General features: G+C 57.5%; 1 protein-coding gene across 5 annotated transcripts in view; it reads right to left on the minus strand.

Moving 5' to 3' along the window:
* Positions 1-25,672, minus strand: part of SHANK1 (SH3 and multiple ankyrin repeat domains 1) — a 46,661-nt gene that overhangs the window by 16,239 nt on the left and 4,750 nt on the right. For 2 of the 5 annotated variants that reach the window (XM_079119861.1, XM_079119865.1), the window contains exons 5-22: positions 25,373-25,481; positions 25,013-25,164; positions 23,254-23,421; positions 22,711-22,827; positions 18,079-18,156; positions 17,807-17,873; positions 17,206-17,536; positions 16,219-16,412; positions 12,848-12,961; positions 12,595-12,670; positions 12,123-12,149; positions 4,537-4,619; positions 4,183-4,307; positions 3,607-3,742; positions 3,261-3,341; positions 2,687-2,710; positions 2,392-2,460; positions 1,854-1,972 (exon numbers count right to left, since the gene is read on the minus strand). In XM_079119861.1, coding sequence (XP_078975987.1) covers positions 1,854-1,972; positions 2,392-2,460; positions 2,687-2,710; positions 3,261-3,341; positions 3,607-3,742; positions 4,183-4,307; positions 4,537-4,619; positions 12,123-12,149; positions 12,595-12,670; positions 12,848-12,961; positions 16,219-16,412; positions 17,206-17,536; positions 17,807-17,873; positions 18,079-18,156; positions 22,711-22,827; positions 23,254-23,421; positions 25,013-25,164; positions 25,373-25,481 — 2,070 coding nt within the window. The remainder of the gene's footprint in view (positions 1-1,853; positions 1,973-2,391; positions 2,461-2,686; positions 2,711-3,260; positions 3,342-3,606; positions 3,743-4,182; positions 4,308-4,536; positions 4,620-12,122; positions 12,150-12,594; positions 12,671-12,847; positions 12,962-16,218; positions 16,413-17,205; positions 17,537-17,806; positions 17,874-18,078; positions 18,157-22,710; positions 22,828-23,253; positions 23,422-25,012; positions 25,165-25,372; positions 25,482-25,672) is intronic. The other 3 variants (XM_079119863.1, XM_079119862.1, XM_079119864.1) reach the window with 3 other exon arrangements.

The following is a 25,672-nucleotide window of genomic DNA, read 5'->3' on the forward strand; positions in this document are numbered from 1 at the left end:
TTTGATTCTTACACTGAAATCGGTGGGTGGTAAGCATGGATGATAACCTAAAAGCTGCAGGCATTTCAAACTTCTTTGGAAAAGGGCATAAAAACAGGGCCTGTTGCCTGCAGGCACTGCCCCCAACTTCTGAGAAGTGGACAAAGACCTATCTCTAAACTCGAAAGAAATTCTGGGAGTCCTGGGGCAAAATTCGCCACCTGTTCTTGACTCTTGTAAAGGTATGAGACCCTCTGTAGGATGTGGTCTAACCGTGGGTAGACTTCAGACAGGCCTGTGCATTTAGACGGGAATAAACTACAAGTCTTTATTTTTACATCCTCCAGTGAAAATTCAACTCTTCCTCAATTAAGGATGTAGGCAACAAACTCTGCTAGTCTCAGCAAGACCGGCGCCTGCATGCCCAGTAGAAATCACAGACATTACCATATCCCAGCACAGTGGTACGCGGTTCTCAAAATAGTGTTTATGCTCCTCATGATTTTGAAATTAGAGTAGTTAAGATCCATCACCAGATCTCGTGTTGACAAAATGGGACCAATATTACGCTATCACAAATTTTGCCTTTTAAAAATACTTTAAGCCAGGCGTGGTGGTAAAAGCCTGTCATCTCTGCAGTGCCAGAGACTGAGGCAGGAGGATCACAAGTTTGAGGCCAGCCTGGGCAACTTAGTGAGATGCTGTCTCAAAATAAAAGGGGCTAGGGATGTAGCTCAGTGGTAGAGCACCCCTGGGTTTAATTCCTTGTACTACAAAAGAAGAAAAAAATAATAATAAATTTAATAACTTTTGGTGTAACCACCTTTTTTAATTGTACATATTGCATTTTGCATCTAAAAGCATTATTCTGAGAAAACTAGTCAGCCCGCCATAGGGGACCATGCCCCTAAAAACCAAGGGATCCAGCTCTAGAGTAAATGGCCCTTGGCCACCAGGGGGTAGGTGTGGCCAGAAGGCAGGGCCTGGGTAAAGGGAGAGGTAGGGCAAGCAGTTGGCCTCAGGAGGTGACTGCTGGAAGGTGGGGTGAGGTACCGTCAGACGTGGGGGCATGTGCTGGTGTTAAAGGCACAGCTCAGTGAGAGGACAGCCAGGGAGAAGCCAACAGGGTCCCACCAGAAGAATCCAGGCTGAGACTGGACCATGAGTTTAAGGGCCTGACTTTCTGGGTTGAAATCCTGGGTCTTTCTCTGAGCCTCAGTTTCCCCCTCTGTAAATGGGCTAAGAAGTGAAGTGTACGTACCCCACAAGATGATTCTAAACAATGAATGAGATCATCTTTGCCAAACACAGCATCCCAAACTGACCAACACCACTCACCAGAGGTTACCCTCCAGTGGGGAAAGGACAAAGATAGTAATTCATTAATATGTTTTTTGAGATGGGGTCTCACCGTGTTGCCCAGGCTGGCCTTGACCTCCTGGGCTCAAGCAATCCTCCCTCCTCAGTCTCCCAAGTGGCTTGGACTACAGGTGTGCACCACGACGCACAGCTCAATGATTAACATGTGAATAACCACCACTTGTTGGGCACTTATTCTGCAGGGATCTCCGTCTCTGATATCATGCTGCCTTCCTTGAGACCCTCAAGGAACAGACAGAGGTGGGCAAGAGAAGTACCCTGAGGAGCAGGAGTGGCCAGGAGAGTGAGGATATAATAGATTGCACCTGGGAGGAGAATGAGGGGCAAGAGGATGGGCAGATGGAAGGGGGACCTATAAAGTTGGGACCCAGGACGTGTGGTGCCCCTCCAAGGCTGGCATGAAGCACTGTCAGGAGACGTTTGGAAGGGCGAAGAAAGAGGCTCCAGGCTGGCAGGTGCACCCCACTGTTTCCTTCCCACACCAGGCTGCCTACCTCGGTGGCAAAGAAGCCTTTGGGCCGGTGCTTGCCCAGGGACGCCAGGCCGCCAGGCCCAGGACTCTCGCTTGCACTGATGGTCTGCTGAGCTGCCGCCAAGATTTCGTCCAGTTTGTCTAGAGAGAGGCAAAGATGGGTGGGGAGATAGATGAAGTTTGCTCAGACCCTGCCAAAAAGACAGAGCTGCCGCGGGAGTGGGAGAAGCCCGAATAGCGTTTTGAATGAGCCAGAAAAGGGCTGTTGTCCTCATTCCCGGTGCACGGGCAGTCCTGCTGGGAGCCGCCTCTCCTCCCAGCAGGCAGGACCGGCGATGGGGAAGAGTGAGGGCAAGTAGGAGAGCCCTCAAGGGAGGGGGTGAGGGGCGGACGGAGGGAACGGGGTGAGGTCGTGACGTGGCTGGGGAACGAAGATAAGCGCTAAGCGGAGGTGGCTGAGGGGCGCGCGGGGAGAAAGAGGGTCCAAGTGAACGCGGCGCCCGGCGGGGCTGCGGGGTGGGGGAACGGGGCAGCCCGGGAGCAGGGCTGGGTCTTCTTACTGAGAGCCATCTGATACACGGTCCGCTTTTTCTCCATGCTGGGCACCGGCGCAGGCTGCTGCTCGTACTCTGTGGGCAAAAGAAACGGATGAAGCCCAAGGGCGCCCCAGGGAGCCCCAGGGAGCGGGGCGGAGCAGGCTCGGCCGGGGGCGTGGCCAGCAGGTGCGGGCCGGTGGGCGTGGCCAGCGAGTGCGCAAGCGCAAGTGGGGCAGTGAGGGGCCGGGGTCGGGGAGGGGCGAGTCCGCCGGCGGGATCGGGAGACAGGGGCCCTCCCGCCAGTCCTGTACCCACTCACCACTCTTCTTCTTCCAGGGGGAGACTAGCCCGGGGGAGAGGCAGTAGAGGAGCCAAGAGTTAGGACGTCAGGGGAGAGGCGAGGGCCCCCTCTCTGGAACGCCCCCCTCCCTTAGGGCCCCGGGAGGCCAGCGGTCAGCTGTCCGACCCGCCCCAGTCTGGGGAAACGGGACCCCCCTGGTCCAGTGGGCCTGTCTGGAGGGAGGGGCTCGCTCTCCTCTGTTATTGGGGGTTCGGGGGAGCCAGTGGAAAGAGATATAGAGAGTGGGGTGGGGGCGAGGTGACACTGATGTAAAGAGGCCCGAAGGAAAGAAAGAGCGACCCACAGAGAGCGGGACACATACAGACCCTGAGAGAGATCCCGACAGAGAAACAGAGATACAAGAGGACAGGGGAATGTGGTCTCTCAGACAGCCCTTCCCAGCGACACACAGGCAGGCCAGAATTTGGCCCATAGATTGGGGAACATGGAGGACGAGGACCCTGATTACTAACCACACTGACGCACTCCAGGGATGGTCCAGCCCCCGCCCGGCCCTCCCTGGCCCTCAGTCCCAGCAGCCCCTCAGGCTCACCCATTTCCTCCAGCTCTGAGGTCATAGACTTGGAACGAAGGGAGATGGCTGGGGGCGGGAGCCGCTTAGCCTGCTGGGGTGCTGAAAAGGCGACGTGGGGGTGGGAATTATCAGAGCCATGGGGACAAGACCCCATGCCTTCCTGCCACCACACTGCCCCAGAGCTCGAGAACAGCACCGCGGCATGCTGAGCCCTCCCTGGCGCCGTTTCTCCCCAAGGGGCATGGACAAGCAGCCTTGAGAAAGCGAAGGCCTGGGCTGGTGGGGACCAGCCATGAAGGCTCTGAGGGTCCTGGTCTGGTAGCTGTGGGATGCCCAGGCCTTGCCACGCAGGTGTGTGAAGTACCTTTCTTATGGACAGCCTCATCCATGTCCGGGTGCCTGGTCACCATCACCACCTTGACCATCAGCGTGTTGCCCCCTTGGCGGATCATGTTCACCACCTGTCGGTGGCCGACCTTCACCACGTTCTGCCCATTCACCTGTGGCACAGGTGTGGATAAGGGGAGCTTCAGAATCCCCAGCAAAGTGGCCTACCCTGGCCTGTCCCTGGCCACCACTCTCCCCTCCCTCTGAACCTCCACACCACCCCTCCCCTGGCCAGGCCCCCTACCCACTTCCTGAACTCCCTGGCTCAGGACCAGGAGGAGGCACTGCACATCCTCTTCACCTAGGTCACCTAGGTCCCTAGTAGTGTGTGTGTGTGTGTGTGTGTGTGTGTGTGTTGGAGGCAGCCCTGTGCCACTCTTTCAAGATGCTTCTGAAGAGTCTTTAGATGGAATTGCTGGCTGGGGGCGGCCAGGGGGCTGGGAAACCTGGCGCCAAAAGAAATCTGAGTTGGGCAGCCAGATCTTGGTGTAGACTGTGAGGGGACTGGAGGCCTATCCCCGCAGCCCCATGGAAGAGAGGTGGCAGGACTCACCTCGATGAGGAAGTCTCCCATTCGCAGTCCAGCCCGCCATGCCACGCCACCCTCGTCCACTGACTCCAGGTACTGCAGTGCCGGGAAGGCCGGGGTGGGGGTGAACTCCTCGATGGGGGTCTGCGCTGCAGACAGGGAGGAGCCGGCGGGGTCGGAGGGGAGGGGGTGGAGAGGCCAAGCAGGGGATGGGGCTCAGACCCAAGTCACAGAGGCCTCACCATAGCTGAGGGACCAGCACCCCGGGGTGGGGTGGTGGGAGGATTGGGGTCCCTTTCTCTTTCTATGCCCCCCACCCTGGCCCTGCTTCCTGGGTTAGAGAGCCCTGCTCCCAGCCCCTCCCCGGCCGGCACTCACCCTTGGCCCCCCGGAGCACGAACCCAAACCCCTCACTGTCCTTCTTCTGCAGTAAAACTGTCTTCTCTTTAATGATGTAATCGCTGGCAGGAAGGCAGGAGGGATGGGGGTGGAGAAGGGATCATGAGACTCAGAGCTGGTGCCCCACCCAGGAACCCGGTGCCCCAGCCCCTGCTCTGCTCCAGGACCATTCACTGCACCTCCTGGGATGTCTCTCCCTGTGCATGTGCTGGCAGCAGCCCTGACAGGCCTCCCCCTCAGAGCCCAGAGTGCTCTCTCTCCCACTCACTCTTTCCTCATTCATCCATCCATGCATCCAGCCGCCCATCCATTCAGCAAGCAGTTACGGGGCACATTGTGCACCAGGAACCCAGAGGGCTGGGGAAGGAAGCCTCCAGATCACCACAGAGCTTGGCTTGGGTTCCTGCTAGCCACTTCCTGACTGCGACCTTGAGCTCATGACTTTAACCATTTGTGCCTCAGTTTCCTCACCTACAGTGGGGGAAAATTACAGACCCTGCCTGATGGGGTCATGGGGGAGTTCAGAGTGGGTAACATGCATGGTGTATGGCACAGCGGCTGGCAAAAGCCTGTGTTCAGTGGGATCTGTTCGCCGTCCTAAGATCAAGGTATTAAGTCATGAGGACATGTCCTTTGATGATTCCCCTCCCAAATCCTTTACACCTCCCAAGGTCCCCAAGCCTACTGGTACTCTGCTTATTCTGCACCGTCCAATATGGCAGCCACCAGCTGCATGTGACTATTTTTATGAAAGTTAATCAAAATTAAAAACATTCAGTTCCTCAGTCACAGAGGCCACATGTGACTGGTGGTTACTACCATGCAGGACAGTGCTGACAGTGCTGAACATTTTCACTGCGGCAAAAAGTTCCAGTGGGCTTTCTGTAGCCCTTGGTAAATCTCAAGTGTATCCCCTGCATGCCACCAGTATACCCTAGTAAAATGGAAACTCCCCATGAATATGCTGACAGTCCTCAGGAAAGCCACCAAGTCCCGCCAGTACATTTAGGCAATGCTCACAAACCCAGTAAATATCAATGAAACCAAAGTCTTTGCGGTTATCTCCTTGCCTGTGCAGGCTTGCTCAAACCACGGCCCCATGCCCCAACATCACCCCTGCATACCTCAGCAATGCACAGCTCTTCCTCCAGGGGCATCCAACACCCCAGAGCCATCAAGATCCCCCTGGATCCAGCCCACTCCCTTCAGAACACCCTAGAATGCCTAGGAACCACCAGAAGGCACACCCTGCTTTTGCCTCAAGCATCCTTCAGTAATGTCTGCAGCCCGAGCCACTGTATACTTGTAGCACCTCCCCACTGTTCTGCTTGCACATCCCAGGGTATGCCAACAATGCCCAGACCCCCTCAGCACACCCCAGTAACATCCACGCAGCTTCCACACACTCCAATAATAGCCAAGTGTGCTCCCCAATTACCTACCCCCACAGATTTAGCAAAACAGCCCTCCATGAATACTCCAGTATATCTCAGTAACACCCCCACACATCCCAGTATGCTCCAATAATAACTTCCCCCTCACTCCCATCTCAGTGTATTCCCATAACACACCCCCCCGACACATCCCAGCACATGCCAGTAACACCCAATGTGCTTCTACTGTATTTCGGCATCACCCCACAGGCCCCTGATTACTCCAGGACCCCCAGGAGTTCCACTGTAAAATCCATACATTTGTGTCATAGCCACACTGTTCAGCACATGCACGTGCAGACTGTCCCGCCCTCCTCAGCACGCCTTCATGTGCTCGGCAGCACATATGTACACACAGACATGTCTGGGCCAGTGCCCTTGCTCAGAGCTCACCCTGTCCAATAAACACATCCACCACCCCTACCATGTCTTCCTCCCCCTGATCTTCTATGCAGCCCAGGGCTTGACCACTTTTGCAGCGGAGCTGCTGTTGAGAGAGAAGGAAAGGACTGAATGAAGCAGGGCGAGGGGGATGGGAAGGACAAGGGGCCAAAAAGGCTTGAGCCGCAGGTTCAGCCAGGAGGCAGGGTCAGCAGAAGTTGGTTCCCAGGTCAGGGCTGCCTGCTCCTGACCATGCATTTGGTGACATCCTCATCCCCACTTTTGCAACCCCCCCGCCCAAATCCCAACAACCTCCTCCAAGCCCTTATGTCCTTGCTACTCCCATGTCCTCTCCAGCTCTCCAGGTACCCCCAGCAGCCAGCCATGCCCTTCAGCACCCCTGTATTCCTCACTAGCAGCGATCTCTCTTCCTTTCATTCATACCTCACACCCCTGTCTCCCTGCCCCATACCACCCCCACTCCGCATCCATGAACCTCACAGAATCCTCCATCCCACAACGCAACCAGTAAAATCCCATGCTTGTGATGGGCCAGGAAGTACTTGCTATGGGCTAGACAGTACTTAAAGACTTCACAGGCAGCTCATTCACATATGTCCCCACAACCAGTCTATGAGGTACAATAAGTACTATTTCCATTTCGCAGGTGAGGAAACAGAAGGAAGAATGGTTAAATAACTTGCCTGAGGTCACAGGGTGAATAACATTCAACAATATCCAAGCTAATGCCCGCAACTGCAGTAATAATACTCTCCACTCCATAACACCCAAATACTTTGAGCACATACCCAAAATCACCAGGAAATGTCCTCCAGCACCTAAAGTTTATCTCAAGTTATGCCAACCACACAGTGAGTAACATGTACTCAACTATGGCTAAATGCCACTGTTCCGAGCACTTCACATTTATCTAGTCATTTAATCCTAATATCAGTCCTAAGAAGGGTTGACTGTTATTGTTCCCATTTTACAGATGAGGAAACTGAGGCAAGAGAAGAAACTTGATCAAGATCACACCAGCCTGGGGGATGGAGTTGTAGCCCAGTGATAGAGCACTTGCCTAGCCATGTGTGAGGCACTGGGTTCGATTCTCAGCACCACATATAAATAAATAAAAAATAAAGGTCAATCAACAACTAAAAAATAAGTATAAAAAAAGATCACACCAGCTACAAAAAGTGTGGAAGCCATGATTCTAACTCTCCACAAGCAATATACCCCAATAACCTAAGTGTCCAAACACTCCCAGATCACCACAGCACGCCTCTGTCCTTCGCGCTCAAGTCACACCTCTGAGTCCATAAGGCTCCTCTCCTTCCTGCTCTCATGGCTGGGTCACTGGGCTCTGGCTCTATGTGGTGGCCCCCCCATCCCACCAACTTTTAAACTGCCCTCTTGTCCCCCAGCTTCCTGCAACTCTGCACCTCATCTCCCCTGCCCCTGTCCCCCTGCACCTCGCTCCATACCATTTTGCAGTCCCCCCTCACCCTAACCACTCCATCAGCCTGCACATCCCTCAGCCCACCCCAGGGGGCCATTTTTCCAGCTCCCACATCCCCTTCCCCAAAATGTCCTCCTCAGACTTCCGTGACCTCCTCGACCTCTTGGTGCCACCTCTCCCTGCTTTCCTTGGCCTCATCTCTCTGAAGTCCTCTTTCGCCTCCTCTGTATGTAACCCCACGGTGTCCCCTAAATGGCCCCCAGTACCTTTCGTACTTTCTGGCCACCCCACCACTCATCCATGGGAAGCTCTTACTCCTTGCATCCTCAACTCATCTCACCCTCCGAGCCAGCGAGCGCCCTCCGAGGCTCTGTTCCCAGCTGCATTCATTTACATTCCCTGCGTCCTCTCCCCTGCTCTCTGGCTGCCCAGATCCCCACCCCCAAATCCTCTTCACATTCCCCGCATTCCCTCTTCACCCTGTGTCTTTTCTTTGCACACTGCACACACCCCATGCTCCAGCATCCATGCCCTACTCCAGTACCCCTACTCGCCCTGTCCCTCCCCCTCCTACCCAGGCCCCTCCAGCCTTCCCCTCCCCCACATCTGCTACCCACACTGCACCCCATTCACGCTCTGTGGTGCAGACTACCTGCCTGTCAGGAGCTGGCACAGTGCTCTCCCCCAGGCCATCCCTTGGCGTCCCTGAGAGGCCTCTGGAGCTCAGCGGCCAGCTCCTGTTCACTGGATCCTACACGCGGAGACTGCAGCGTCCACTCCCCCACCCCCACGCGGAGGTCCTTCTCATACACTCAGGATCCCACAGCCCCCAGCCTGCTGCGGTACATGGCGCCCCTCTGGTGCTCGGCCCCTCCCCATGTACCCATCTCCATGGGCCTCTCCACAGCAAGCCCACAGGCCCCACACGGGGAAGCCACCCCCCTTCCCCATGCTGAGAAGAGGAAACACAGCAGATGCGGCTCCCCATGCAGAAGCTCAGCTGTGGTCCAGTACACGTGCCCCACATGGGCAGAGGGCAGAACCTCTGGCTCAAGGGTGCCCCCATAGGCCCCCTGGGGGCAGGGTGAGGGGCACATAGTGACAGAAACACAAGAGGGACCAGCCAAGGGGGCTAGTGGGGGAGGGGGCAGGCTGGGCACTGGAGGTTGGGTGTTGGGAAACATAGCCGCAGTCCCTGGGACAGATCCACTCCATCACACACACACACACACACACACACACACACACACACACGATGAGTCCCCAGACAGCCTCACTATCATTCCAAGTCACACAGAGACAGACACTGTCACACAGGGACACACAGATGGACACAGCTGGGGGGTGGGCTAGGAGCCCACCATTTCCCCATCTCTCTCCCTCACACACATACACACGGCTGCAGGCAGTCACACACGCGCATATCGACACAGCCATACTGACACACGCACAGTCGCACAGTGACACGCAGCGGAAAAAGAGGAGGGGAGGGGAGGGGAGACTGGGGGCGGGTTGCGTGTGTGCTGGGGGGACGACTGTGAATGGGAGAGAGGGGTATGAATGGGGGCCCTTGCCAACTCCGGAAAGAGGGGTAGGGGAAGGGGGATCAGTGGAACAGAGGCCTGGGGGTGTCAGTGCCTGAGGGGAAGCCACTGTGGCTCCCCGGGGAGGGCTGCACAGAGTGGGCGCGCTGAGGGCGGCAGCAGGGGCAAGTGGGTTCCGAGCCTGGTGTGGGGTCCGTCTTGAGGGTCGAACTGGGGCAGGCCTTGGGGAAAGAGGAGAGGGGGCCGGGGAGGCCGTGAGGGGGTGGAGGACGGATCCCCAGGGCTGAGGAGTGTGCACGGGGCTCTGGCAGAGGGGCCCTGGGAGGGAGACGTAGGCGAGGGGACGGGAGGCATCCGAAGGGCTCTAGGCCGGGCGGAGGTTAGGGAAAGGCAGAGAGGCAGGGGGAGACGTGGGATCCGGCAGCCCCTGGAGGGGGCTGGCGGCGGGGCAGGGTCGCGGGAGCGGGCCGGGGCTTCGGGCCAGGCCGCAGGGAAGGGGGCGGCGCGCTGGGTTACCTGTAGATGTACCAGACGCTGCGCCGCCGGGGCCCCAAGGCCGGCCAGCTGGAGGAGAGCGCGGGGGGCGGCTGCGGCAGGGAGCCCCCACCGGGGCCGCCCCCGAGACCCCCGCCGCCGCCGACCGCAGACAAAGCCATCGCCGCCGCGGCCCCGGCCCCGGCCCGGGTCCCGGTGCCGGCCGCCCCCGCCGCCGCCGCCGCCGCCGCGTCCCCGTCCCCGCTCGGCCGAACCCCCGTGTCCGGGCCCCCAGGCCCCGCCTCATGCTGACCCGCGCCGGGAGGGGGGAGGGGGAGGGGGCGCGAACCCCCCCGCGGGAGGGAGAGCAGGGCCGGGGGCTCACATGCCGGGGGGCGCGGGGGCGCGGGGCGCGGGGTCGGGCCGCGGCGGTAGCGCGAGGACGGCGGACGGCGCCGGCTTCAGCACCGCGGACAGCTCCGGAGGCGGCGGCGGGCGGGAGGCTTAACCCCTTGGCGTCCTGCGCCGGGTGGCGGAGGGGGCCGGGCAGGGGGAGGGGGCTGGGAGGGGAACGCGGGGGCCCCCTTGGCGGGAGAAGGGGGAGGGGCGAGGCGCGGGGGGAGAAGGGGGAGGCACTTCCGGTCTGCCCCCCCTTAACCCCCCTCCCCCCTCCAGAGCCCTCCCGCGCAGGTGCAGAGCGAGGGAGAGCGGGGAGAGGGACGCACAACATCACACAAGATGCCTCACAACCGCGTGCAGGGACGCGTGGACGGAGCCCCACTTTCCGGGCAGGGACGCCGCGGGTGAGCGAGGCCCCAGGAGGGGACACACAGCCCACCACCACAGACCAACACACAATGCACCCCAACGCCGTCTGAAAGAGCCCAGAAAGGAAGGCCAGGGCAGTCAGACCTGGCCTCGGGGAGGCAAGAGAGCCTTCCCCCGCCCCTAGAAGCCCTGCCAGAGGGAGACACACAGCGCAGCTCAGAAGGTAGCCATGGACCCCAAGCCAGCAAGTGGCACAGACCAGAAGGGGTATACACAGCTGGATGGCCCTGCTTCAGCAGGGGTGCTGGGGACCAGTAGCGGGATGCAGGACACAACACAGGCCAGGCCAGGTCACCACAGACAGGGCCAGGGGTGGATAGAGGGAAGGCAGGAAGAGGGGGCCTCAGGCACTCCACACTCACAGCAGCACATGGAGCCCCCAGGAGAGGAGGGGAAGAGACAGGAGCCACTAGTAGACAAGGCAAGACAGGCTAGCAGGAGGGGAAGGAGGTAGAGAGGGATCAACCCCAACCAGCTGGTGAAGCAAGTGACCTCCCAGACCGAGGCCAAGGAGAGACCAAGAGAGATGTAGACAGAGACAGAAGCAGAGCCCGACTCTCTGAAGCAAGGACACTAGGGGCGGGGGAAACCTTGATACTCACCCAGTGCCCAGAGCCGGAGACGTACCAGGCGAACACGCACAATGGTCAAGCGCCTCAGACCCTCTGGGCGCAGGGTGGCATTCCAGTCCCACTCCCTCTCCCCATGTTGTCATTTCTCTTCCCACCCCAACCCTGACCCTTTCCCACTGGCCAGAACACAGACACATAGGTTTGGACACATTTAATGGAAGGACGCTATGAACAAGGAGACCCTTCCTTGGCTTGTGGGGTGGCAGAGGAGGGTGTCATCTCTCAGACACCAGATTATGACCCTCCCTTCCCACAGCCTTGCCCTCTGGAAGTTCAAGCCCTGGAGTCCTCCCTTCCTCTGCTCTCCCCTCCCCCAGCATTCCAGGTCCTGAATTCCAGATCAATCAGACAGATGCAGATGCATGCACACACTCTTCTGTGCTAACACACGCACAGCAACATGCACAGACAGAGGTGTACAGAGACCCACCTGTCTACATGTGTGATCAGACACATGAACACTTCTGGCAGTGCTTGCCCACAGACTCGGAGAAGCACAGATATGCACAGCCAGTTGCACAGTTAGCACAGCCACAAATGCACCCGTATATACTCAGCACAGTCACAGATGCACCCGTATATACCGAGTAGGACAGAGCCATTGGTCCAGGACCTTTTTACAGGGATCTCCATCTATGGGCCTTCCAGCCTCACATGCGCACAGAAAGGTGTCATGCGCACCTACAGAGACACACATTCACACCCTGGGAAACCTCAGCTCTGCTCGTGCTCACGCACACATTCATTCATCCCACAGGCACCCCGTCCTTCCCATCCTGACCCCGGCCCCCCCCAGCCCCTCCCCTCTCACCTCCCTGGGCCAATCCCATCCATCAAGCTTCAGAAGCAAGTCAGCCAGCAGCCAGGGAGGGGAAAGGTGTCAGTGTGCCCCTCTCCCACCCCATCCCACCTGGCCCTGCCAGTCCCCTCCCTACAGCAGTGCCAGGCAGGGGACGCACACACACTCCCGCTGCATGTGACTGCACAGAATGGGGCACATGAAGAAGACGGGGGCCTCCACCCAGCCACACACACGAGCACCCCCAGGCACCCAGCCACTTCATTAGACTCTGGCTACCCCAAAATGGGCAGTCTCAGTGGCTGACAAGCATGGTTTGGGGTTGGGCTGTGTTGTCTGAAACTAACTGCTTTCTCCACCCCTCACGCCCTTCAAATTTTGGGAGAAGATGAGATGGGGGCTTAGAGCTGGTGGACATAGCTAAAGTGTGCATTGTGAAGAAAGAATGGGGTGGTGGGGCACCTGAGAGTGTAAAGACATTTACCTTGGGGCATCAAAGCTGTCGTAGGAGCCCACGGTATAATGCCGGAAGAGTCTCTTTGCTTTGTCACTGCGGCTTTCTGCAGGAGGACAAGGGACAACCTTGAACCCTTACTTTGGAATCCACAAACCCACCCAGGCTCCTGACCCGAACCTTCCCTCTACCTCCCAGCACCCCACCCCTTCCCCAGGAGGAGGAGAGGAAGGGAGATGAGGATTCTAGGGTGTACGGTGGACACTCAGGAGTTCCTCGTTACCTTGCTTTCCCTCCTGGGAACGGTTTGCCACCTCTTCCAAGCAGTCAGAGGGGAACCAGCCAACACGACCTTTGACCTGGCCTTCCCAGAAGCCTCCTTCCCCGATGCTGAGCACTGGACAGGGAGCAGAGACATGGGAACATTTCAGCGTTTCTATGCTGCTCCCCAGCTCCCAGCACACTCGAGCGCACAGTCTTCCCATAATCCTTGGCACCTAGCTTAAGGGCATCCTCAAGAAATGTCTAAGGAAGGGTGAAGGATTGTGGGAGAACCAAATCATGTCACTATCGACTTCAAGATTTCTGGACCCAAGCCGGGTGAGGGGAACTGGGCCTGATAGTGCATGCCTGTAATCTCAGGGACTCCAGAGGCTGAAGCGGGAGGATCACAAGTTAGAGGCTAGCTTCAATAACTCAGCAAGGCCCTAAGCAACTCAGTGAGACTCTGTCTCAAAAAGTAAAAAGGGCTGGGGATGGATGTAGCTCAGTGTCAACAACCCTGGGTTTCAATCCCCAGTACCAAAAAAAAAAAAAAAAAAAAAAAGGAAAGAAAGAAAAGAAAAGGAGTAAAAATAAAAAGAAAAGAGGCATTGGGGGTGGGGGAGAGGCATTTCCTGACATGGCCCTCCCAGGTTAGGGGCTGGTCCACAGTTGGTCCTTAAACCCCTGGTAACCAGCCATAGCCCAGCTGTGTAATTCTCTAACTCTTCCTAGGCCCTGTGAACTTGGGTGGCCGTTGCAAGGACACGCTGTGCTCCCCTGCAACCCTGCTCCTGCCGTGTTCTGAAGCAGCCCTTGCCACTTAGTCTTTTGTCCTTCCCTCCAGGGCCCTCCCTCTGCCTCTTTGCCTCCCTTGGCTCTAGAAAGGACAAGAAGTTAAAATTCCCCCTTCCTTCTCCCCTCCACAACTGCAGGCTGCCTCTGCCGGCCCCACCTTGTGGCCGGTGGGCAGAACTTCCCCCCCTGCCTGTCACCCGCCTGGCACTGAAGTACAGAGCTGGACGGCCAGGTTAGTACCCAGCTCTCGCTCTGGGCTGGAACCCTGCGGGGGGTGCCTTCATGATGCCTGTCTTACTGAGGAGGAAACTGAGGCTCAGAGAGCTGCATTATTTGCCCAAGATTCTAGGGCCCGTCACTGGCAGGGTGGCTTTGAACACAGGTCGGTTTCCAGAACTGATGCTTTGAGTCACTACTGTGTTGCTAACTTTTCATCCAGGGCTTATGGCTGCTGCTGCTGCTGCTGCTGCTATTGCTAAGTGACAGACACAGTTTCCCCTGTACCCAGCTTTCCTCATGACTCTGTCCCCACTCATCCACCTCACTCCATCTTTGCGCCCACCCTGGGAGGGAACACGTCTTTTCCACCTTGTGGATGAGGACACTGAAGGTCACACAGAAAATTCTCCTATTTGGAGATGGCCCAGGCCATGTGAGGAGTTGAGATACTTTTCCCTACATGAACTGCCTCCCTTGATGGGATGTGCGGAGTCCAACTGAGGAAAAGCCACAGTCATGGACAAGAGCAGAGATGGCCTGTCCAGGCCAGTTCCCAGCTGGCTCTGCCATGCCTGGCTGGGCAGTCTTGTAATCAGTCATTTGTCACCGGATGGATACTTATTTAGTGCCATTCATGACCGGGGTAGACACTGCTGTACACAGTGTGGATCCTGCCCCCATGGAGGCCTCAGACCAGTGGCTGTTGGAGGAGAAACTCTACAGGCCACAGCAGGATTGGGACCTGAAGCTAGAACTCAAGGGGAAAGGCAGGGCGTTCCCTGAGAGGGCAGATGGACGTGCATCAGCTGGATGGTGGAGGGGCAGGTCCCTGAGGACTGACATGCTGGCTCGAGAGCTGAAGGATCCAGGAGTTGAGGAGGCAGAGAGTGTGAGGAAGGGCTTTCCAGGCAGAAGGAAGAGTCTGGCCCAGAGGAGGATGTAAAGTGTGAAGAAGAGGAGAAGGATAAGGTCTCCAGAACCTCGTGGGTGAAGGAAGATGGGGCAGGGAGGCCGCGGAGGCCAGGGGAAGGTGTCGGGCTTGGGTTCTGAGGACAAAGCGAGCTCGAGGAGGAGCTCAGCGGCCTCATGCGTGGGGCGAGCCTTGAGACCATTAAGTCCCTTTTAATGAAAGAGGGGGATATAAAGCCAGGAAGTGTGTCCTCTCCCTACAGAGAAGCTTTGGACATGTGGCTCAGAAAGACAACAGGAGATGCCACTCTGGTCCTGGGCCACCCCCAGCTTCCCTTTCTTTTTTCCCTCATCCTCTTCCCCCACTTCCCAGGCCCATGGGCTCTGACACACCCTGTCATTCATCCATTCACTCAGCAAATGTGCACTGGGCCGTCTGTGTGCTGGGTGATTAAACTGGGCCCTGGTGACCCAGAGACCTGTGACCTCACTGTCTGCATGAACTCAGACTATGGGGAGACAGACAACAAAGTAGAAGCAAGCAATCAACCTGATCCCTGAATACCTTTGAAGGCTCCCTCTGCCTCCCGGTGGGGACCTTGCCCTGCTGGGAGTCTGGGCCGCTGGGTTTCCTCCTCTAAGTGCCTGCAGCAGGGCCGCGGTTGGCACTGACGGCTAGCCGGTACACAGCACTCGTGATGTGCAAGGCATTGGTCTGAATGCTTCACGAGGCTGTTCCCATCCTTGTCAGGGTCTTGTTTTACAGCAGAGGGAACTGGGACCCACTGAGAAGTGGTGGGGCCAGGATTTGAACCCGGCAGCCTGGCTCTCAGCTGCCACCCTGCTCCTCTCCTGGGGCTGCCCTCACGTCTGCAGCCTACTTCCCTTCTCCAAGACATGTTCTACCCACGATCGCACCGAGGGCCCGAGGAGTCTGCACATGGGGGCCAGAGGCACTGTTCTCCAGTGGAAAACGGGAAACCAGAGAGACGACCCCTGGTATCAGCAGCCACCGCTGACGGAGCCCTGGCCTCAGCCAAGCCTCACACACCAGCCGCCTGGTCCCGTTTCTTAGATGAGAACACCTGGCTGAGGCAGGAGGTGAAGGCTGAGCTTGGACTGGGGACACTGGGCACGTGGCTTCCTGTGTGTCCCTTCCCCTATACAATGGGGATCACGACGCCTTCCTAGGATTGCCATCAGACATCTAATGAGACCAGGTGGACCAAATGCCTCAACAGAGCCCAGGAGTGTCCTCTGAAAGCTGCTTTCCCCTCCTTCACCGGGACCCTGCTCCTGGAGATGTCATCTCAGCTGTGCCTCCCCCTCCGGGACTCTCTAGGGACCCCAGAGTGCGTGGGACAGTCTAGGTGCCTAGGTCCTGTTCAGAGTCGCCCACGTCTCCTCCCCAGTGTGGCGCGCCTGCCCCTGCCTGGCCCCACAGCCCTGCCTGGTCCATCCTATTACCTTTGATCTTCTCGCCCTTGCTCAGGGAGATCTCCCCCTCAGCTTGGGCCTGGTATGACTTGACAGCCATGAAGGAGCGTCCAGGTACCGCTGAGTAGAGCTTCCTCCGCCTCCCGCGGCTGCCCAGGGAGCCCCCGGGGCCCCCTGAGCCACCAGTGCCCCCGGCTGGCCCTTCCCGGGGCGTCCCGCTGGAGCTGCACACACAGAGGGTGTAAGGGGGGTGCCTCGGGTAGGAGGTGGGTGGAGCGCCAGAGCGGGGAGGGGTGAGTGGGTTGCCCAGCTCTGGAGTCCTCCCGGGAAGAGGGCATTTAGGGGCTCTCTCTGCTGCCCGCTGGTGTACCCCAGCACCCCCCGCCTCCTGGCTTCCGCTCTGCCCCCTCCCATGGTCCCACACACATTGCCTGATTCAACTTCCTGAAACGGAGCTGGGACTGTGTCATCCCCCAGCTCAGGAGCCCTGGGCAACTAACTCCCAGCCTCCTCCTGGGTGGGGTCCAGGTCCTCTGCCCACCACTCCCCGCCTCTCCCGCTTTCCCCATGCCTGACTGGCCCTGCTCTCCTCTAGCCAGGCTGGCTTCCCTACCCTAGAATGGCTCCTACCCATCCTCCCTCTGCCTTCAGCAACCTCTCCTCCTCCCCTGGCTCATCACCAAGTCTGGACGCTCCTCCCAAAGCTCCTGCCCATGCCCACCACACTCTTCCTGCCCACCTCACCCTGACATTCTGTCTCAGGGGCTGGAACTGAGCTTTCTTTTGGGACCCTGTCATGGCACGGGTGCTTAGCTACAATTGGATATACTGGGGAGGGGTCAGGAGAGCAGCTTATATGCCCCCACTGAGCCCTAGGGACTTAGCCCTAGATGGATGGGGACCCTCCACTCTCAGGACAGGAGTGGAGCAGCTGGGCTGACCTTGGAAAAAGGGTCAGCTCTGAGCAAGGCATTTGGCTGGAGAGGGACTGTGGGACCAGGGTCAAATCCTTCCTACCTGGGCCGTCCTCGGGGCTGCCTCTTGGCCTCCTCGGGGTGTCTCCCTCGGGATGGGGAGCGGGCCCGGGCACCCCGGGGGCTGCTGGCACTTCGGAGGGTCCCACTGCTGAGCTTGGTGCTGGGGGCTGAGGGCTGAGACTGGCCCTGGGGCCCCGAGGGAGGGCCAGGGGTGCCAGAGGACGAGGCTCCCGGGGCGGAGAACACCATCCAGTCGGGCAGCGCCATGCTGGTGTCACTGTTGGCTCGCAGCAGCGCGGGGGGCACCGTTAGCCCTGCACCTGGGGGTCCCCGTCTCCGTGCTGCATACTTGGGGGACTCCTGGAAGGGCACTGGGAGGGCAGTGGTGGTTGGGGGCAAATGAGGCAGAGGTGACAGAGGGAGGTGTGGGCAAGAGGTGGGGGGGAGGGGCCGGGTAGAAAGAGGTGAGAGCCAGCGGGGGGCCTGGACTTGCTTCCCCACCACCCTTCAGGCTGCTCTGGCCCTCTGGGGTTTTCTCCATCCCATCGTGGCTCCCCCCGTAAAGCCCCTAACCCCCCAACCCCATTGTGAACCCCAGTTGCCCCAGACTCCCCTCTTAGCTCCAGACCCCACTCGCTCACCCACGTCCTGTTCCCGATGGTTCCGGATCAACTCCCCCAGCTCAAAGTTACCAGCGATCACTGCCACCTGGAAGGAGAGGTGCAGGGAGGGGTGGCCCACGTGGCCAAGAGGAGGCAGGAAGCCACCCGAGGTCCCTTCCAGCCCAAACCCTCCTCTCCAGCACCTACCCTCTCCCTGACCCGGGCACCCCTCCCAGCATTCCTCACTGTCCCACCCTCTTTGTCCCCTGGGTCCTCTTCGTCCTGCTCCCCACCCCTCACCAGCCCCAGACCTGGAAGGGAGTCTGTCCATTGTTATTTTTCACATCCTTGTTGGCACCTCGATAGAGGAGGATCCTGGCACAGGTCTCCTGCGGGTGACATCCAGGGGCATGGGATGAAGTTAAAAAAAAAAAAAAAGAGATGAGGTCACCATAAGGGGACACAGGCACTGTACTGAGAATTCCAGGAATAATCCCCCCTGAACCCGAGCTGCCCAGGCCAGCAGCCACTCACCAGTGTGGCCCACCAGCACTTTAAATGTGGACGTCCTAAGGGAGAGGGGCTGTTTCAAGGACTTATGCAGAGTCCGCAGGAGAAATTAAACATCTCAAATAATTTCTGTATTGATTCCACATGGAAGTGATAAAATATTACATTGGATCATATAAAAGATACTGCTAAAATGAATGACTGTCACTTGATTCTTTTTCCTTAAACATGGCCATGAGGACCTTTAAGGACATTAGGAAGGTGTGGCTTGTGTGACATTCTGCTGGACAGTGCTGGTCTGAACTAGGTCTTCCTGCCATGGCATGCTCACGCTTGAAGCCAGTGAGTCTGTTCTGCACTGGAGTGTAGCGTAGCGTCACAGGCTTCTGCCACTAGATGCCAGTAGTGGTCCCTTCCCCAGTCATGACAACCAAAAATGTTTCTAGACATTGCTAAATGTCCCCTGGGGGGCAGAAGCACCAGGTGGAGAACCACCACTCTAAATCTTATGAAGGGCTTACTATGTGACATGCCCAGTGCTCAGCACTTCAGAATTGAGAGCTCGCCGAATTTCCTACCAATTCAATAAGATAGAAAAATTATGGTCCCCATTTTGCAGATGAGGAAACTGAGGCTCCAGAAGGAGCTCAAGGTCACATAGTGAATGACCGTCAGCACTTGGATTTGAGCCCAGGTCTGTCTGATTCTAAAGGCTTTGATCTTAATCACATACTCTGCTAGGTCCAGAAGGGAGGGCGCATGCACATGAAGGACAGAGGGTCCAGGACTGGGGCAGTGGGGGCAGGGATGCCATCTACAGCTACTATCAATTCTTATCTGTATCAACCATGTCACTCCTCAGAGCTCTCATGTCCTTGCCATGACCTGGGAGGCCCCACCTGAGCTGTCTGCTTGCCCCTATGGACAAACTTTATCTTCTCCCATCTTCCCTTGCTGCCCATGTTCCAGCTACACTGGCTTCCTTTCTCCTCTGATAGGCATGCTCCTGCCCCAGGGCCTTTGCACCTGCTTATCCCTCTGTTTGGAATTCTCCACACCAGGGTCTCCCCACAGCTTGCTTTCTCACTTCGTTCAGGTTTTTACTCAAATGCCACCCATTTAGATAGGTGCTTTTGTTTTGTTTTGCTGTACTAGGGATGCAACTCAGAATCTTAAATATTCCAGGCAAATATTCTACCACTGAGCTATATCCCCAAACTTTTCTTTTTATTTTGAGACAGGGTCTCACTAAGTTGCCAAGGTTGGCCTTGAACTTGCATGCTTGAACTTGATCCTCCTGTCTCAGCCTCCCCACCCAAGTAGTTGGGATTATAGGATGTGCCACTATGCCCAGCTTCAGAGAGGCCTTCTCTGAACATTCTGTCAAAGGAACTTCCTTGTCCTGTTCCTTTCTAATTATTTTATTTATTTTTATGTGACACTCTTGCATGTGACAGGCATTCTTTGAAGCCAGTGTTAAGTCATTTCTTTCTAACACTCTGTCCTGAAATTCCATCTTGATGTCATTTTTCTCTCTGGCATCTCCTCCCGCACGTGGTGAGCGCCACAAGAACTTCATATTGTCTGTGGCACCCGCCACCTGGAATAGTGCCCGCGCACAGGGACTGTTTGATGGACCGTCACTCAGGGGGGAGACTCTTCTCGCCTTGTCTTGGCCTGGCCAAATCCAACCTGGCTGCCCCAGCACAGCTCCACTCCAGCTCCCAGATGCTAATTTCAAGTAGCCACAACACCTCCTCATCTTATCCTGTCTGACCCTGTAGGGATACGGGCCCAGGCCCATTCTACAGGACAGGTTCAGTGAGGCCAAATCGCTTGCCCAAGACCCACAGGTAGGATTTGAACCTGGCCTTCTCATCCTCACGCTCATCTGTCTCCTACAAATGAAGCCCTGAGAGAGGCAGATCCAATTACCAAGACCACTCCCTGGACAGCAGTCCGTCCAGTGGGTGCTGTGTGTGCGTGCTGAGAATGTGCATGCATGTGTGTAAGCGTGTATGTCTGGGTATGCACACGCTGTCCCCGGCTGCCCTGGTAACACTGCCACCTGTATTTTAGCATATTCTCACACACCTCCAGCCCCCACGATGGAGGTACGGGGTCCAAGCATCATCCACTAGCTCACGGGCTCTTCCTTCTACACTACCCAAGTTTAGAAAATGTCCCAAGTCTTAGGTAGTGGCTTCCTCCCCTGGGTGCCTGGGGAACCTCGTATTTACTTGCAGACTAGCGCCTATCTCATGTCTCACGGGATTGCGATAATTTGTTTACACGTCTGCCTCTTCGCCAGACTGTGAACTCCCCCCACCATACCCAGGGCAGACACTGTCTCTGATTCACCTCACGTCCCCAGCACCTGGCACCAGGCACACAGTAGGTGCTCAAGAAATGCATGTGGGAAGGATGAGGATGGAGGATATGGAGCTGTCAGTCAAAATTCATTTGTTCGCTGAGTCATTCATTCACTCAGTCCTTGAGTCACTCAGTCTGTCAAAACAGACACCGTGGAACATTCTAAGGTGGGCACTGCCACAGCCTGGGGGGGCACCTACGATGGCTGACTCAGCATTTGTCCATTCACTCTTTCCACAGAGACGCAGCCTGGCCTACCATGAGCTGGGGGCTTGGGACAGAGCAAGTCATTGAGCTCAGTCCCCACCCCAGAAGAGCTCACAGTCTACACGCGAACCTGACCTTCACCACCAGAGGCCAGACAGGCATACAAGAGGCCAGGGGAGCAAGATCAGGGAAGGATGGCCAGCCCCAGCCCCAGCCCCAGCCCTTGGAAAGCTGAAAGCCTGGGAGGGAAGACAGGGGATCTGGAGAGGTAGGAGACGAGCTCACGTTTATTAACATCATGCCAAGAGCAAGCCAGACATTAACCCACTCGATCCTTCTGTGTGGTGGACATTAACTGCTGACCCATTTCACAGATGAGATGGGGGAAGCTCCAAAGAGGGAAAATAACATGTTCGTCCAGGCTGTTCAGAGTCAACGTGCCTGCTATGTAATTAATTGTTTGTGCTAAATTTTCCTGCTCAAATGAATGGTACGTCCCCTGACTGAATCCTGATTGACACTGGTAATGATAATAATAATAACAATTATTATTATTATGACTTAATAGATATGCTCACTCATCCCCTTCAATCAGCTGATGTCATTCCCGTTTCAGGGAGAAGGACAGAGTCTTGGAGTGGGAAAGGGGCCTGGTCAGGACCCTGCAGCCTGCCCAGGACTGCCGTTTTCCCTTCTCCACTGCACAGTGGCCTCGGAAACAGAGGACCTGACCCTGACCCGTGGTCAGGGAGGAGGAGAGACAGAAGCAGGCGGGGAGGGCAAATGCCCGCCCGTGTTGGTCTGGATTGACAGACACAGAGTCCTTCCTCAGCGCTGAGCATTCTGCTCACCGCCACCAGGCGGCATGTGGCCACCTGCCAAGTCCCCAGCACTGCGAGTTCTCCTGAAGCAGAAGGGGCCGGCTGCTTTGGAAGACTTCCTGGAGGAAGGGGGCTGCCAGACCAGCAGCCTCGTGCCAGGCCCGTCTCCCGGAGCTCTTCAAGGGCAGGGAGCAGGGAGACAAATGGGAGATGGGTGCTCTGAGTGGGGCTGACTTGCGTGGGATCCCTGGGTGCTCAGGTGGCAGAGGTGCCCTACGCCTTGCCAACAGCTGTCCCAGTGCAGCTCCGGCTCCTGGGTGAGACCTCCTGCTGCTGCAGACTGCCCACCTCTCCCGGGACCTCCTGAGGGGGGAAGTGTCCACCCAGCCTCAAGTTGCTAAACCTGCGACCCTGCATCATCCCCACTGGGAGCTGCACTCTGGCCTTTCCTCTGTCCCCGCTGTGTTCCTGCACAGCCCCCATGCACACTGATGGTTGGCTGGAGACACACGGGAAAGGTGACCCATGGAACCCCTTTCACTTCCCGCAGTGGTCCCCACCGGCCCTCCTTCTGGTCTTTTGCTCAGGCTGTGCCCTCTGCTTGGCTGACTCTGGCTGGTCTCAAACCTGGAGGCACACCCTCCAGGAAGCCACCTCCACCCTAGGCCAAGCCCAGGGGTGGTTTCCGTGGGGACCTGGATTCCCAGGGACCTGGATTCCCTGTGACCTCACTCTGCGCACCCTGGACTGTATCAGCAGGGGCTATTGTCTGCTCCCTTCCAGGCCACAAGCTCAACACTGTCCCCAACACCCAGCTCTGGGCCTGACAAAGGGAAGGCACTCTGTCAATATCTGTTGGATGGATGGATGGACGGACGGACGAATGGAAGGATGGATGGATGAAGGGTGAAAGCCGCGGAGAAGCAGAGAATGCGGAGGCATGGAGGCTGAAGTCCACAGGGCCTGGGCCCAGCGCCGGGGAGGGGGCTGTGGGAGGTGGGTGTCAGGGCGGCTGGGCCCCACGGGTCAGACCTTGTTGTAGAGAGCACAGATGTGCAGGGCCGTGTTCCCCGAGGCGTTCTGGGCTCCAGGCTCAGCCCCATAGAAGAGCAGGTGTTCCAGGTGCTGAGAGTGGCCCCGCTGGCAGGCCTGGGGGACAGGGAGCGGGGGCTAGATCATCACAGCCTGACACTGTCCAGGTGCCTCTCCCCGGAAGCCAGGAACCCCCCCGTCCACCTCCTCTCCTCCTTTCCACCCCATTCCTGCCCAGGGACCTAGGCCGTCAGTTTCACAAGCCTGAATGTTTGCCCATTCCCATGCCTGGTGTCCAGTCTAGTACCTCAAGAGGGCCAAGAGGCCAGCCTCACCCTTCCTGGTGATCAAGCTGTGCAATCCCCCAGCCCATGTCCCCTCAGGTCCTGATGTCCACTACCTTTTCCTCTGTGCAGAACACACTATTCTCACTGCTGCCCTCTGTAAGAACCCCAGCATCTGGACCCCAGGCCCAGCCCCAGCCCCTGGGATGCCCTGGGGCCCAGGCCTCCCCCCAACCCCTTAGGGCCAAGTCTGGAGCACCTGGTGGATTTCCTGCCAGCCATTCTCATCAGCTATGCCCAGCTGGGCCCTGTTGTACAGGAGCAGCTCGCAGCAGCGGGGGTCGCCCCCCACCATGGCCGTGTGGAACAGAGGGGTCAGCCCCCGGCGGTCCTTGTAGTTGGGGGAGCCCCCAAGGTCCAGAAGTGCCTAGGAAGGGAGAGAGAGCCAAGGAAGAAAGACAGGTGACGGTCACACTAGCACGAGCTCATTCTGAAGTGCTTGTGAGGACTCCTGGGTGGCCCTCACTGCCGAAGCCTGCCTCAGCTCAACCATGACGCCTTGGAGACCTTGAGCCAGGCCTTCCCCTCGCTGGGTCACTCCCATCCCTGGGGAACAATGAGGAGACAGAGGAGATGCCTCCAGAGGACATGTCCTTCTCACATACTGCCCAACCTTTCACCCATGGGTGACCTTGGAGGAGTCATTAAAGAATGTTGGTTGTTGTAGTGTCCCCTCGCTCCAGAGGATGCTCACTGGGGGACAAGTGAGAGCTGGAGTCTGGGCACAGGAGGGCCTATGGCCAAGTGAGAGGTGCTATTAAGACCAGAGTCCCAAAGATGGGGGACAGGCGGAAGCCTGGGAAAGGGTGAGCGTGGAGTAAGGCAAGCACGGGGCCAGCCTCCCTGGGGTGCAGGCCGAGGGGTGGGGAATGGTCCTATTTAAGGGATAGATCTGGGCGAGGGAGGCGGGTGCCATTGATACTAATAGGAGACAGCGTTGAGAGCAGCCCTGGGCACTGTCCAGCAGGACATTCTGCAATGCTAGAGATGGTCTCCAAGGGTGCAATCGCTGTGGTAGCCACGAGAAGGCCATGACGCCTGAAAGTGGTGAGGGAGACTGAGGATTTTAAGATGCAATTTTACTTCATTTTAATTAATTTCAATTTAAACGACCCCATGTGGCCAGTGGCTCACGGACTGGACAGGGGAGGCCTAGAGGCTGGGTGTGTGCATGCACAGGGTGTGGGTCTGGGACTGAGTATGCGTGGTTCATTCCAGGGATGAAAGACGGCTCTTGGCGGCTGGCATTTGCCTACAGTAAGGGGTCTCAATGTAGAAGGAGGAGCTGGAGAATTGAAGGGTGGGCCAAGTCCACTGGAGCACCCGAGAAATGGGGTGTTCGTCAATGGCCATCTTTGGGGGCAGCCAGTCCTGGCCTGGGCATGAAGAGGAACCAGGTACTCTGAGGGGGCGAGGAAGAGGAACATTTCTGTGTGAACTGACAGGTGCATTGGGGTCTGCCTATTTGGAAAAGAGCATTATCGTAGGCACAGCATGTGAAGGGGCTATGTGCATGTGAGAGGAGAGGGATGCCCAGGAGGAAGCACCAGCTTAGAAAGAGCAGGCGGAGGGTGGCTCAGGTGTGCGGGACGTCTGGAGCCCAGCAGAGGGTTCCCTGTTTTAAGGGACGTGAGGTGGGCTGACACCTGGGAGACAAAAGCTGGGTGGGTGAGCAGGTCAGAGCAGAGCGTGGTCTGGGTGTCTGAGCAAGGAGGCTGTGCTGGGGAGAGTCATGAGCTCCCTGGGCTGCTGTGGGAGCAGCTGTTGCATGATGGGCACACCTGAGGAGTTGGAATGACAATAGGGACCGTGCATTTGTCAGTCCGTGGAGAGGGGCTTTGTACCAGGGATAGGAGGAGCAGCTATTTTTAAAGGAAATGAAAGAACTAGGGTTTGAAAGAGCACCAGGGGAACAGAGCCGGGGTCCCAGGGCAAAGGGGTGGTCATGGCAGCCTCACCGTGAGAGCCAGGCAATGCCGGGCACACGCGGCCTTGTGCAGCGCTGTCATGCCATCCCGGGCCCGGAAGTCAATGTGGGCCCCGCCCAGGCACAGAGTTCGAATCACCTCCACTGAGCCTTCAGTCTGGGCCGCCAGGGTCAAGGGGGTCTCTGAGGGTCAAGAAAGGCCAGTCACAAGCAGGCCCTCAGCCTCCACGTCAACCCTTCCCATACCACCTCCGTGGCTCCCCAGCTCGACACCCCAACATGTGGTTCCACGGCCCCCCTCCGAAGTGACCGTGGTAGGAACTTTGGCATTCCTGCCCATGCTGTCCAGTCCTGGCCCCTGGTGTCCTCCATGACATGGGCTCCTCCCTACCTCCCGAATCCGAGTCATGGTAATTGGGGTCCAGCCCCTTGTCCAGCAGGCGCGCCACCTTGTCTGACGTCCCAAGTTGCACATACTCCAGGAACTTCTTCAACCCCGTCTGTGCCACAGACAGAGAGAGAAGTCAGGCTGGTCAGGGACCAGGGGGGGAAAGGCAGAGATCTCCAGCAGCACGGCCCAGCGGAAATACACAGCCAGCCGCAAGTGGCGTTGAAAAGTTTCTAGTGGCCACCTCCAAAGCAAAAAGGAAAGGGGAACCATCAATTATATTGAAATTCATTTTGATGAGCT

Source organism: Sciurus vulgaris (assembly GCF_902686455.1).
Source record: "Sciurus vulgaris genome assembly, chromosome: 17".
Classification (NCBI taxonomy): Eukaryota; Metazoa; Chordata; class Mammalia; order Rodentia; family Sciuridae; genus Sciurus; species Sciurus vulgaris.